We start from the raw sequence: 14,824 nt of genomic DNA, 5'->3' as shown, positions 1-14,824 counted from the left end.
AGAGCCAGACCTATGCTCCAGAGGCATGGAGGGTTGGGATCCGCAGCCCTCCTGCTCTCTCAACCTCCAGCAGGACACTGGTGCCTGGGAGGGACGCATGAGAGGTTCACTCTCATTGTTGTGCAAAGACACACTACGAAACTGTCAGAACCCAGTTCATTCAACAGTTTGTAATGTCAGACGTAATTGTCACATGCAAATTAGACTGAAACTATTCCAGTTTTGCCTAATTGTAAACAAATGAATGGTCTATTCTCACCCCACCCATGGCTCCCTTTTTTTGTAAAAAAACAACAACATTTGCATTCACTTTAACATTGAACTGATTGCTTATCCAGTTAGCATATATAATGTTCCAGATACCCTTTGTGTGTAGTAATAAGATAAGTGTCTGTGGTGAACCTTGTCATAGATAAGGGTTAGTAGTGTTTGGAGTGCTACTTGTGACACTGCAAATCTGGTCTCTGATTTGCTTGAATGTGTTGACAATTGTTGCTTCTGATGTAATACAGTATTTTTTTCTATGTGGTATTGTAAGTAAGAGTATTTTGTTTCTTGAAAATAAACAACCAGAGTGAATGAAAAACACAGTGTAATTCGGACATTCTGTTTGGGGGCGGGAAAAGGCATGTTGCTATAGCAACGGACAATGCAAATATTTACACTGTCTTAAGAGCGGAGGAAACAATGTCAGGTAAACGTTAATGTTTCATAAAACGGTTTCTGGTACTCTCCCCTCAGTGGAATGTAGGTTGTTGGATATAAAGTTTGGTCTTGTGGCATGTTTCTACTTAACCTAAATCTCATAGCAACCAATGAATTTGTCAGGGTTCAGTGATCTATTTTATTTAGAGTATAATCCTTTAGGAATGATTGTGCTAAAATGTAATCTGATCAAACATTGTTTTATTGAGTAAAGTACAAATGTGCAAATTGGAAGAGGACATACAGACACAGGACAGCATGGCATTACTTCAGGGTCAGAACCAGAGATAATCTATATTGTCTAAATATAAACAGAACATTATCCACATTATGGAGAGCGGGATTGAAACACTTCATTACGTCTACTCTTCCTCTGAGTCTTGGAGCAGAGCTTTCTGAGAGCTGGAGGTCTTTCTCATTCCCATCTCCATGTCACCTCTCCTTGTTGCACATCTATGTACTGTGCTGTTAGGACCAAAAGACAAATAAACAATGAATGAGAGTGGACCAGAATTAGAAGTGCATTTACCCATCTAAGATGAGCTTTACCAATGTATTGATGAAAGGGGAACAGACAATTAAATGGAATATCATCACTAGGACACGGTCCTGGTCACATGGTCAGGTTCTCACTCAAATCAAAATCAAATCAAATTGTATTTGTATAGCGCATTTCTTACAAGATGCAACTCAATGCGCTTCACATACTGACAGAGCCGCAAGCAGACAAAAGTAAAAAGCCTGTACACTATGTAGCCAGGAAACTCATCACTTTCCTGGGTTCATTTTAGAAATATACATTTCAATTGAAACCGTGACCCGTTTGGTGGCACTATCTATTATTAAATCAATTCGGTTGTTAAGTCTGACGTTTAGCAATTTCCGGGTCGAAATAAAAAATTCCCCGCACCAGAGTACCAGTGTACAGCATTTCGAAGAGAGCGCCTCAGCCAACGTTGGACCCGGAAACACGTCACGACTTAACAACCGAATTAAATATTAAATATTAGATACAAGCAGTGTCAGAAGACAGAGACTCACCAGCAGATGATGCAGAAGATGACAGCAACAATGAGGAGGGCCACAGCAAAGTGCCAACAGAAGCACATGGTGATGAACATGATGTTGTCATGTAACGTCAGGTCCCACACTGGGCCATTTAAAGGGTAGAGGACAAATCCAATCTGAAAGAAAACATGTTCAAAAGTAATAACTAACCTTTGAATTGGCCTTCTTAGTGTGTATGCCCTCTCTGTCGGTCTAGGGCTAGTAGGCACATCAGTTAAATGAACGTTTTACACTAGTTGTCAGGTTGTTTTTGTCAGTGCTCGCTCTTTTGGAAGGAGAAAGGGTTCAGGTAAAAGTGATAGCGTTTGTGGTGGTGGTGAAGCGTTACCTGGTAGAACCAGGAGCCCTGCAGGATGGCCAGGCTGGCCCTGAACAGCTCCAGGACTATGTTGTCCCTCAGGAACACCTCTAGCATGGTGCTGGCTGCCCCCCCAAACACAGCCACCAGGAGCAGGGAGTGGATGTGCAGGTCCAGAGGGGGGCGCATGTGCACATGGAAGTAGAACAGGAACCCTGCAGGGTAGAGGAGAACCAAGCGTTTAGGCTATTAGTAATAAATACAATTGTGCAGATACTATTGTAGTGTCTACAGTTGAAAGATCAAGGGACCAGTTGATAACAGTGATGGTAAAATATGTATGTATACCTACCAATAACAGTAGGCCTAAATGGACTGACTTATATAGCACCTTGTTCCAAAGCTCTTTACAACGGCCTCTCATTCACCCATTCACACACACTTTCACACACCAAGCTACCATACGAGGTGCCGGCCCGCTCGTTGGAAGCGATTTGGGGTTCAGTGTCTTGAGGAGGACACCTCGACACGTGGACAGGGGGAGCCGGGGATCGAACCGCCGACCTTTGCGATCATGACACGCCGGCTCTACCTCCTGAGTCACAGCCGCCCCACAGCCACAACTCTGCACACAGGCAGAGTAGGGGGTAATAATTAACCTTTCATACTGCACCTTCAATAAAGATAGCCAGGGCCAGAGCCAGGCGGTCGAGACCAGGCGGAACAGGAAGTGATGAGGTGGTGAGGACGTCTGCGATTCCAGATATCCCGTAGAACAGATACATGGTGCTGTGCTGCCAGTTCATCAGCTTCACCCACGACTTACTGTCGCTGTCGTAGAGGTGGGCGTGGGGGCCGTCAGGCACAAACTGCTCGGCCATGATGCCTGTTAATGTGAGGACAAGGGTCAGATAGCAACCCTCTGGAAGACCTGCAGAGTGAATGGTGTTTGATGTGACAGAGTGAATGGTGTTTGATGTCTGACAGAGCGAATGGTGTTTGATGTGTGACAGAGTGAATGGTGTTTGATGTGACAGGGTGAATGGTGTTTGATGTGACAGGGTGAATGGTGTTTGATGTGTGACAGGGTGAATGGTGTTTGATGTGTGACAGGGTGAATGGTGTTTGATGTGTGACAGAGTGAATGGTGTTTGATGTGTGACAGAGTGAATGGTGTTTGATGTGTGACAGGGTGAATGGTGTTTGATGTGTGACAGGGTGAATGGTGTTTGATGTGTGACAGAGTGAATGGTGTTTGATGTGTGACAGAGTGAATGGTGTTTGATGTGTGACAGGGTGAATGGTGTTTGATGTGTGACAGGGTGAATGAGTGAATGATCCAGGGGGACACTCACCTACAAAGGCAAAGAATATTTTCATGACCCCCTCGATGAAGTCTATTCTGTTGAAGAACGGGGGCAGCTGTTGTTTTCCTTTAGGGTGAGACTTCCTCCAGCAGTATTTCAGTGGGTACTTCACTGACCACAACAGGCCAAACATCAGAAAGAAACTCCCAGGAAGAGCATGCCCCTTGAAGTTGGCCATCTTCCTGTGTACCCATGACAGATATCATGCATATGAATGATGGAATGAGCAAAGTATTCTGTGACAATTAATGTACAATAATAGACAATTATTGTTCAAGCAAACCAACCACTAGTAGGCTATGCAAATGTATACAGTATACAATATGCATATAAACAATAAACGTAACAATAACATTTTCATTTAGTTTATTTCTTCAAAGGTAGCCTACATTTCTTGCAATTCCTCCTGTGTATTCAGGAGATACCAAAAATATTTTGTCTTGCAAAGTCAAAATGCAAATCTACTTGCACATTCCAAAAGGAGAATTGTGTAGAGATGAAAGTGAATGTGATTCATAAGGAGGCATTGGCAAGATTGCCTAACTTGTTGTAAGGCTACAATGCAATTGTACAATTGCAGGATCTGGTCAGTATCAAAATGCTGCCTATATAAGATGAGCTTAAGTTGTTTTAAAGACAATCTACAACATTTTCAGTTCTCTCTTGTTCCCAATGAAACGCAAAACAAACCATTAGTCATGCCTTTATCAGAAACATGCTTACTCAAGGTTGGTCGTGTTTGCTTCACCCAGGACTGTCAACAAATTGTGCAAAGGTGCCCGGTATAATGACGTCACGCTTTATTTGAAGAACGACCTTCTGATGCGGGTTGGTGTCCTTTTAAACGGTACGGTGTCACTTGATTATAAGACCGTTTTTTAAAAAATTGTATTTGTATACTAATTGTGTAGGAGATTTTACACACACCCTAAAAACGGTGTTACTATTCTATCGATTTCAAGCATGTTTGTGTGGTTTCGTCAGAGCACATCTGTCAGGTGTGTTTACATACATAGTTGAATTGTCAGACAAGTTTTTCTAGATTGGTCGCTGTAGTTGGATCGCTGCATATCTTTCAACGTTGGAGCCAATATTGTGTTTTCATTGACTTTGTATTTAAATTGCATTATCAATAAAACTAAATCAATAATCTGTCAAAGTTTATTTTTTTATTTTATTTTATTTTAAATATGCAATTTGATATAAGTTCATTTGTATATACAATGGAATTAAACGTAATTAAACGATATATATAATATATATAGCCTAAGAAGTCAAGACGCGTGCCTGTTTCAGTCATGTGGGCGTACGGGGCCACATACTAGGTAGCACCATAGACTTTGTACCCTTATCGACATCTTCCATATTAGTGTTTTTTTTTTTAACAGTTATTCAAGGTAGCCTACATCAACAGCCACAACTGAACAGAGAAGGTTAAAAATAATATCCATACCGTATTCGATGTGCCACTTTCCCAGTTGAACTCCTCTCTCTCCCTATTCCTGAAGTGCCTCTTGTGCACACCTGTGGGTTTACCTGGAGAGGCTATCGCAAAGCATCATGTGACCGCGCCCATGATTTGCATGACTTGAATGAATGAATGAATGAATGAAAGCTTTATTTCGAACATGTGTAAAAAGAAATAGTTATAACAACAAAAGACAAAACAAAAACAAGAAAAAACTCAACAAAAACAAGAAAAAACTAAACAAAACAAAAAACACTATTTACTTAACATGTCCGAAAAGGAGTAGGAAGACTTGACTTCCACCAAGGACCCATTTCCTGAGGATGAAATGATGTTATTAAGACAAATGGTTAACAAGTGGTTGTAGCCATGTGCTGGTTTTTATAGGCTACCCCCATCTATCTATTCAATGATTCTTTGGTCTTTTAGAGCCCTTATAAGCATCAAGAGAATGTTTTATTTTTCTCTTGATTTGCATAATTATGAGTGCAATATCTTGTTGTTTTGTATTTTTATTACATTCCTTCCTGTTCATGATGTCACCATGATGTGTATGAATTGTTCATAATATGGTTTCTATTGGGTGTATTTCAACGCTAACTTGATTAACTCATCTTTTTTGGTCGTGGTTTCATATGCAAAGTTTCATCCTAATGTCTACACAGCCATAATGTAGCCTAGTTATTCATGTTATTAAAAGCTTTTAAAACAAATCAAACTGGAATCCTTCCTTACATGGCACTGTGGAAGTGGTTACGGCCCTGAGTTCTGATTATGGTTTATGGAGATGACGTGAAAGTTAATGTGTAATATTCCTGTCAAGGAAGTGCCTGGAAGCCAGTTTATTGGCCAGCCAGATTCACAGAACTTTGCCCCCGTTTTCTAGTGTTTTTATTACATTCAGTCATATTAATCTAACAATCTCTACATGTACAGTACAGCCTACTACCTGTAGGCACACAGGTGGCTAATACAGATGACGGAGTGAATACCAAAACCAACATTTTCAATATATTATTGATATTATACCTTAGCACTGGCTATTTTTGTTAATGAGGTATGACACATTATTTTAAAGAAATTGGATTAGAGTATGGCACAGAAGAACTTCTTCTCCCTGAAGGGGTTCTCAGCAGACGGCACGGGTGTCACTAGAGGATCCTCTTTGGCGTGCGCTTCACAGAAGGCCATCAGGTCAGCCGCTGCCTTGGACACCTGCACGAAACATTGTGGTAAAAAAAACATTGTAATGTAAGTAGCAGGGTTGGGGTGAATTTCATTTAAACTCATTTAAACATCAATTCCGGAAGTGAATTGAATTATTATTTGGCAATTGAAAAAGGGGCATTCGTTTCCTATGACTTTTAAATACACTGAAACAATCTGAGTATCTGGGTATACTGTATGTTCCAATGGTCAGCAACTCAACCGTGTGTGTTCTTTACATTCTTATGTAAATTGTAAATAAAAAGCTTTGACACTTCGCCCCAACCCTTTGAATTCACCCCAACCCGAGTATGTAGATACTGTGAGTGGGGTGGAGTGTGTAGATACTGTGAGTGGGGTGTAGTATGTAGATACTGTGAGTGGGGTGTTTAAGCCCTTATTCATTCATTTTGGAGAACTGGACAAACTTCACCCAGTCCCCCTCATCTTTACCATGTAAATAAAGTCTTTGTACAGTCAAATATGTGTAACACATTTTATGAAGAACCTTCATAAACAGCTTCACAGGTATTTTCCTTTTGCGATCAAAACATTGCAAAAGTCATATTCACTTACATTTGACATTTTTACCATTTAGCAGACGCTTTTATCTAACCTACAGTATGTCTTCCTTTTCAAACCTGTTTACTCTCCCTTGATCCTGGGCAGGAACTAGTAAAGCTGTTGCTGCACCTTTTCACTTACCATCATCCTCTCAATGTTGACCTCCAGTTTCAGCTGCTCCACTGTTTTTCGGGCGTCTGCGATCTTGGCCATGTTATTCGACATCCTGCCGCTGCACGCTCACCTCTCTCAGCCTGCAGCCAGCCATGCGTCAGACAGAAGGGTTAACGTACACACACAGTGTTAGTGTCCTCTAGTGTCCTCTTCCAACATGGGAACAGTTTAGCTTCCTATCCTATGCTTGTTATTGCTGCTCCCTGGGTCTCAGCTGGAAGTGGCACAGCGAGGGCCTCAGAGGGAGAGGCGTAGGGGGGGGGGGCATGCAGAGGCAACGTCCCCCAGGGGGCATCCGCTAGCCTGGCAAGGAAACACACGTGACTTCTCTCTCTGTTACTGTTGCATGTACAGTACTGTTCATCTAACCACCCATTAGTGCCTGTTTTGAGTCCTCTTTTGTAAAGAGTGGTTAGTGTGATGTGTAGCAGCACTTCTAGTAGCAGCAGAGATGCTGTCACCTCTACCTCCACATACACACTGTCACCTCTACCTCCACATACACTGGCCAGGTGCGTTACTGGTCACCATGCAGCACCGAGAGGCTCTGGATGGGTCTTTTCTGTGCCGGCTCTTCAGAGGGTATGGGACACAGGCACACTGACTGCACCCCTTTCTCTCTGCGTTCTATCTGTACCTAACTCCATACAAGACAGCAAACAATGGAACTGGTTGATGTCAAAATGACTTTTTCTTTTTGACCTGAACATTAACACAACACATGTATTGTACAATAAACTATAGATGAAACTCTTTAGGTGTGTTGTCATTACCAGACCAAATGCACCAAAGCTCTATTTGCACCCGTCTCAGTTGATCACAATGAATATCAAAACATCTCATTTGGCTCGACCTGCTAAGTAGGTACTTACCGCAATAACAAGAGGCAGGTTGGTAGATGTGGAGGTCTGATGCAGGTTGAATAAAGACACTCTCCACCCACTTACAGTTACAAATAAAGAGAGATTAAGGGGTAAGATGGGGAGGAGGGCTTTAATAGGTTGCCTCCTCTCATAATTAGCTCTGGTTCTTCCCCCATGTTGGGCTCAATGCAGCAGTAGCAGGCAACCTGGGGTGTGACCTTCCACTCTTGACACACTCTATCACTCTTATCATACTCCATCACTCTATCACTCTTATCATACTCCATCACTCTATCACTCTTATCATACTCCATCACTCTATCACTCTTATCACGTATCATTGATATCAATCAATTAGCTCATAAGATAATTCAGATAGAGAAATGTATTTCAGAAAAGTCTGTAATTCTTAACAGTTTGCTTGAAATTGATGTCCCTCATAAACCTGGCTTTAAGCACCCCTAATATTCAAAAAAATCTATCTGTGTAGGCTATTAATCCAAAACACATCCTATCAATATGTGGCTTGACAATCACTGTGTGTTCGTGCGTAATAGTCATGTGGAAAACACTAGTTACAAGTAACCAAGAGCCTGAGGCAGGAGAGGTGAACAGAGTGTTGATTCCACACAGCTGCTGTTGCACAGTAGCTCCCCCCATAAATATGAACCTTTAAGATAACCATGGGAGGAGGATACCATAAGCTTTACCCATTTAATTTATTGGGGGTGTAGGCCAAGTATAATCCTTTAAATGACCTTATAAGGTCTCTTATTATAATAAGTATATCATATAATATCTCTCATATTATAATATCTTTACTTGCCTCCACCCACCTGTTACAGAGTCATTTCTGACGACTTCCCGACGCCCCCTCCTGGCGACTTGGGATTCTGCACTCATTATGGACTTAATGATTGATTTGTGTCAGCTGTGAAGAGTCCTAGTATTGCCAGTGGTCTACTTCCTGGTATCGTAAGACTGGAATTCGTTTGCTTATTGATACTATGATACTGCCTGACTCCCAGGTACCTTATTGAAGCTTGTTTGGTTTATTTCATGTTTAGCCTACTCCCATCAGTGTTTTTGACTGCATAGCAGACGCCTTATTCCAAAGCAATCGATACATTCGACTAACCACTCAGTATAACCCACACAGAATAACCTCCTAATTGTTTCGTACTTCCTCTCTCATCTATTCATCCGCTCTTTCATTTAGATTAGATTACATTAGATTAGATTGACCTTTATTGTCATTGACAGAGTTACAATTGGGTTGGGTTTGTTTTGGACAAATCATGCTCAAGATACCTGTCACATGTTATTGTTGTCTTTTATGTTAATATCAAAGGACCATGTTGGAAATAATATAATATAAAATAATAATTTACTCGACCGATGAATAAACTCAATCAGTTGTGGTGATTGTTCAGAGAATTCATCAGACGTTTTATTGAGGATTTCAATAGCCGTCATGTTGTTACCACCGTGTTTTAAAGCCCTGCACAGTTACCCTCTGGCTCTGGCCTAGTGTAGCCTGAACTCAACGAAGCCACGTGAGAAGTGCGGGGCTCCACGACGCCTCGCTCTACACATGTTGTGAGTCTGGGATCTAGCTACTCTTGTAAATGTCAAGTAGCCAACAAAGTCGTACTGATTTCATCCCCATCATGCAACAGGTATTGAAAGGTGTTGATCGGCTCAAAATGTATCGATCGGAAGTGGCGCTTGCAGGGTTGCCAGGGGGCAGCAGGGGGCTCAGTGCCTCGTGGAGTTGAATGCCAAGTGCCTCATTAGCAGGTGTTTCCCTGTATTAACTAACCTCTCTCTCACACTGGAAGGCAGAGAAAGCACTGCTGCACTAACACTTTCTCTGCTGCTGAGGGCCCGTTAGCACTGGCGGACTCAGAAGGGGGGCAGGGGGGGCGACCGCCCCTCCTCGTGCCCCCACGGTTGAAAAACATCTGTCTGACATCTGTCTTTTGAGTGGCAAAAATGCCCTTTTGAGTGGCGAAAACTAGAGGATGTGCCCTATTGGTGCCCCTCCAATGGTCTAAACTTGACCATGTGCCCCCACAGTTGAAAAACGTCCCACTAAAGTGCCCTTTTGAGTGGCAAAATTAGAGGATGTGCCCTATTGGTGCCCTTCCAATGGTCTAAACTTGACCATGTGCACTGATGGGGTCCCATGTTGTGCAGTAGGTGCCCTTTTTTTCTTTTCGCCCCCCCTGCCCTTCAAACAGCCTGAGTCCACCACTGCCCGTTAGTGTATGTAAACATCTGAAATGGTTCTATCAATACTGACAGAATTTAAAGATGACGAAAAGCTCCTCTGCCCCTGAAATGTTGACATTATTTACCGGTATTGATAAATATACATTTGGTATGATCAAGAACATGCACGTGGGTCTGTCTACCACTCCATTTCCAGTAGCATTTGATAAACAATTAAAATAACCGTTGTAATATATTACTGACATTAATTAGGCTGAGTCTGAAATGAAATCCATGACAAATGATTAGCAGGAGGAAATGGTTTATTTGATATCCTGCTTAGATTCTTTATTGACGGCTTCGCCTGCTACATGCTCTCTGCCTCTAGCAGTCACAGAAGTATCCTGAGATGTCGTTGTCCCACGTGCCGAACAGACCCATGCCCACGTCTTTGAGGCGATGCTGGATACCTGCGGAGAACTTCTTCTTGGACCCTCCCTTCTTGGACCGAGACCAGGCGGTCAGGCTGCACCGGCTGGCCACCACCAGGGAGGAGACATGGTCGTTCCAGCGGTAGGGGAGGATGGGGACGTCGTCATTGGGATACGCATCGATGTACTTTCCACCGCAGCTCTGCTCATCGTAGTGGTGACTGTCCTCATAGAGCCTGGCACAGAGCTTCACTTCGTTCTCGTCTTTCAGTGTAGCAGGGTCCGGGCACTGCGCCCCGAGGGGCCCCACGCACAAAGCGCCCAGGAGAAAAGCAATGATCACCTTCATGTTGTCTCCTCACTCAGGGTTCGGACATATGAAACTGCAGGCCAGGTAGCCCTTAAGTAGCCCTTGCCTGTGATCTATCGTGTGAAGTTGAATTTGTTTTCACAGGTGTCCCCCCCAAGATAACCAGAAGAACATTTGGTGTTTTAACCCTGTAAGACCCCCCTTGTGTCAATATTACAACATCACATTTAGCTATCCAAAAATGTTATACAAAAATGTTTTTCTTAAAAAAAAAAAATACATTTACATAGTCAATAAGTCCTATTCTTCACCCTGGCAATGCAATATGGTTAACATTCTAAATGATTATTATCACAGCAACTCATTACTTACTTTTTCCCTCACTAAAAATCACAAACTCTTATGAACTAACATCCACAAGGGATGCAAGTCATCTTGTAATCAAAGGATACTTATTCACATAACAGCCACACATAATAACAAGTTACATTCATACATATACCAAAAAATATATAAACCAATGTACCTAAGCATGTCTACACAACATCCAAACACATCAAATACAGATCAGATGGTCTCAATCAGGGGGAGCACTGTTAAACTGTTAAACGCTCAGAGTCAGATAAGAGGCCTGCTAAGGTTCAATGACAAACCTCCAGCTCTACTTCCATGAGTTTCCATGGCACACAATAAAATGGTCTAATTTCACTATTAGAAATAACATTGACTTGTTAATGTTAATATTCTAGCCACATCATTTTTTAATATATATTATTGAAGATTGCTTTTGTAAGGTCCCACTGATTACAATTTTTGTTACAACAAGTATTTATGAAGTAGGCTACTTTAAATGTTCATGATGGGCTGTTTTTTCCCCTCAAACAGATCATGTGACATTGATTGCATTTACATGCACATATTCAGATTAAGGTCAATATTCGGGTCATTGTAATATTCAGAATAAGGTGTTTACACGCGCTGTAGCAACTGGAATATTCTGTTTACTTGTTATTATGTGTGGCTGTTATGTGAATAAGTATCCTTTGATGACAGTATAAGAGGACTTTATGCATCCCATGTGGATGTTAGTTCAGAGCTATGGGGGCATTTGATATAGCCTGATGCTTTTATTTTATTTAACTCCCGTCATTTATATATACAAATATATATATATATTTTTTCCATTGGCAATAGGTGTTTGGTTGATGGGTGGGGTGGATACATATGGCAAAACATTTTTAGAAGGACCTTCATTCCTTATTTGTGTACCCATAAATGTTGTACTGTGTTCTACTTCCTTCTAATAAAATATTGTTTAAAAAATAAAGAATTCTCCTTTTGAAAGTTTCAGCTTTCACTGGGCAGTTACATGATATAATTAGAGATAAGCTCTTGGTAACACCTTGTTTTGTCCACCCCTAATAGCTTGAATCAAATTTGGTTGAGAAATTCGATGAGTAAGAGAAGGTTGTCCTGACTGGAGACAGCAATGTACACCTGCCAGGTGTGTGCAGGTAGAGTCACTAGTCCTCCTCCCAAACTGACATCTTAAATCATAAGCCCAAAACCTGACACAAACACCTCCTCACCTCCTGGTACATACACATGCAACATTAATAAAACACAGTTCCATCATGATATCGTTTTTTTTCTTGTAATTTAATCAACATTACACTTCATTCATACTATTCTAGAATTGTATGTAATAGTAACTTAGATTCTTACCAAATATTATATGAGAATGGGTACACTTATATACAAAGGTGTAACTGTTCTCCGTTTGTATTCACAAGTCACAGTGGTACTATGGGAGGTCTCTGTCTGACGCCTCCATGGCAGGGCAGGGTTCTTCAAGCAGCACCCGTGTTATCGACACTTGGGGTACCACCATCATTATTTGCCTTGTCAGGGAGATGACAAACTGATGAACTGACTGTGGAAAGACAGAAAGGGTAAGGATTATTAACTGAGACTGATAACCACATGAAACACAGAATAAAGAGGCAACGGTAATGTTAAAAAAAGGAAAAATTCCCACCTCCCATTGTCAGCACTAGCTTATTTTCCTAACACCTTTTCAATGGCATCCACTAATGCTGTCATCTTCTCGTCGTTGTCCACAAAGCCTGACCCCTCCTGAAAGACGAAGACACAAGTGTTTCTATGCTTTTCAAACTATTTATTCATCAACCTGTGCTTGCATGTTGAGAGCAACTAAATGAGGTAAGAAGACTTAAAATGTCAACTGATACCTGCTTGGAGTGGACCAACTTGCCATTCACCTCTACTTCAAACCAGCCGGTAGTTGAGGGTGTGCTCTCACCAGTCTGTTGAATGAGTAAGTGTGTGCGAGAGAGAGAGAAAGAACACATTACCAGGCATAATTCACCTAACATGAAACACCTTAAAGTTGTTAACTCAACAGATCAGGTTACATACACATGTGCACATTCTGTGGACTTGCTTCAGATACTCACAATCTCAAGGTCACCAGGGAATTCATCCTCAAGCAGCATCTTGAGTTTGGTGAACTGGAGAGGAGACAGCACAGTAACTCAGTTATACCCTAATTACACAACAGTCAAACAAACTGAGCTGAGCTGAGCTGAGCTGAGCTGCGATGAGATGTAATGGCCTGGCCAGGTTACACATCCAGCCAAAAGGACAATAGGGCAAAACACATCAGAGCCAGCCCAGTATAAGCTGTTATAGCTGTTTGTCAGCCTCTGGGTTTTAGCCCCATGGCTTCGGTACTGTTAACACCCCGATGGCATTAGCTCGAATAGCTCGTTCTCTTATGCACCAACCACACAATGTCCTGTATGTGCGAATATACTTGACAATAAAAAATATTCTGATTCGGATTCTATTCTGATACGAGAGGATCGTGACTGTGTGGCCACTTACCTTGGGCTTGTACCCTCATCCACCACTACAGACAAAGAGAACATTGCTGCATGTCAGTAAAAGTCACATCTGTTTTGAAATCACAGTAGGCTAATGCTCTAATACAGGCAGTGCATTGTGTTAAATCAGACATCAGAAACATAGTATTCTGACATGTAGGGTGTACGGTAAGTCACCCACCAGTAAGTGATGTGGATTCTGACGGCCATGTCGCAGGTTGCAGCGGCCCTGCTCTGAGAGAGGTAGAGGTTGCAAGAGGTCTTATTTACTATAAGATTTGCCGACAATGTCGGAAGACGTTTTGAAGTTATTTCCTTAAAATTAGATGTTGTTACGAAAGAAATAAGGCGGAGCGAGCTACGGAGCATTTTAATGAGGTCCCGTTACACACACGTGTTATTCTAGCCTATAGGAGAGGGGAGGAGGGACACACGTGTTATTCTAGCCTATAGGAGAGGGGAGGAGGGACAGACATGTTATTCTAGCCTATAGGAGAGGGGAGGAGGGACAGACATGTTATTCTAGCCTATAGGAGAGGGGAGGAGGGACACAAATGTTATTCTAGCCTATAGGAGAGGGGAGGAGGGACAGACATGTTATTCTAGCCTATAGGAGAGGGGAGGAGGGACAGACATGTTATTCTAGCCTATAGGAGAGGGGAGGAGGGACAGACATGTTATTCTAGCCTATAGGAGAGGGGAGGAGGGACAGACAAGTTATTCTAGCCTATAGGAGAGGGGAGGAGGGACACAGGTGTTATTCTAGCCTATAGGAGAGGGGAGGAGGGACAGACATGTTATTCTAGCCTATAGGAGAGGGGAGGAGGGACACACGTGTTATTCTAGCCTATAGGAGAGGGGAGGAGGGACAGACATGCCTTCTGTGGGAACAAGAACACGGAGCAAGAATGCTCAAACGTTCAAGCGTAACATATTGATGTATATAGAAATGTGATTTCAACACAAGAAAGAATCAATTGCTAAATGCATTCATCAATCTGTCCATCCCTAATACTAGCTCGAATCAAATGGTTTGGTTGAGAAATTCGACCTTCCAGTTACAGCATTTCAACCGTCATGTGATGAGAAGAGGGTTCTGGTGTCTGCTCTGGGGTGGGGTGGGGTGTCCCAGGGGTGGGGTGTCCCAGGGGTGGGGTGTCCCAGAGACATCTGATGAGAGATCGATCGAGGTTGTGAGAGTGATCGATCGAGGTGACAGACCCTTGAGAGAATTTTGACTGTTAGCAAAC

General features: G+C 42.2%; 3 protein-coding genes and 1 long non-coding RNA gene across 4 annotated transcripts; all 4 read right to left on the bottom strand.

Moving 5' to 3' along the window:
* Positions 1-931: 931 nt before the first annotated feature.
* Positions 932-4,939, bottom strand: LOC308174756 (transmembrane protein 45B-like). Its single transcript, XM_080549856.1, has 6 exons — positions 4,892-4,939; positions 3,427-3,620; positions 2,745-2,957; positions 2,102-2,286; positions 1,747-1,889; positions 932-1,170 (listed from the first exon to the last, which is right to left on the bottom strand). The coding sequence occupies exons 2-6, from the start codon at positions 3,614-3,616 to the stop codon at positions 1,068-1,070; spliced, it is 834 nt and encodes a 277-aa protein (XP_080405982.1). The 5' UTR covers positions 3,617-3,620; positions 4,892-4,939; the 3' UTR covers positions 932-1,067.
* A 1,053-nt stretch (positions 4,940-5,992) lies between these two features.
* LOC308174564 (guanine nucleotide-binding protein G(I)/G(S)/G(O) subunit gamma-8-like) lies at positions 5,993-6,901 on the bottom strand (the record flags this gene model as incomplete). Its single annotated transcript, XM_080549660.1, has 2 exons — positions 5,993-6,121; positions 6,818-6,901. 2 exons carry the CDS (start codon positions 6,899-6,901, stop codon positions 5,993-5,995), a joined length of 213 nt encoding a protein of 70 aa, XP_080405786.1.
* Positions 6,902-10,286: 3,385 nt separating this feature from the next.
* Positions 10,287-10,713, bottom strand: LOC308174968 (syncollin-like). The gene has a single exon (XM_080550080.1). The coding sequence runs from the start codon at positions 10,705-10,707 to the stop codon at positions 10,312-10,314; it is 396 nt and encodes a 131-aa protein (XP_080406206.1). The 5' UTR covers positions 10,708-10,713; the 3' UTR covers positions 10,287-10,311.
* A 1,615-nt stretch (positions 10,714-12,328) lies between these two features.
* Positions 12,329-13,943, bottom strand: LOC308174618. The gene is made up of 6 exons (XR_013937926.1): positions 13,756-13,943; positions 13,576-13,600; positions 13,146-13,199; positions 12,921-12,995; positions 12,707-12,804; positions 12,329-12,601 (listed from the first exon to the last, which is right to left on the bottom strand). It is a non-coding gene; the product is annotated as an uncharacterized lncRNA (long non-coding RNA).
* Positions 13,944-14,824: the final 881 nt, after the last annotated feature.

The sequence above is a fragment of the Nansenia antarctica genome, assembly GCF_963989245.1.
Source record: "Nansenia antarctica genome assembly, chromosome: 20".
In the NCBI taxonomy this organism is placed as follows: domain Eukaryota; kingdom Metazoa; phylum Chordata; class Actinopteri; order Argentiniformes; family Microstomatidae; genus Nansenia; species Nansenia antarctica.
This window is presented reverse-complemented; position numbering and strand designations above follow the sequence as displayed.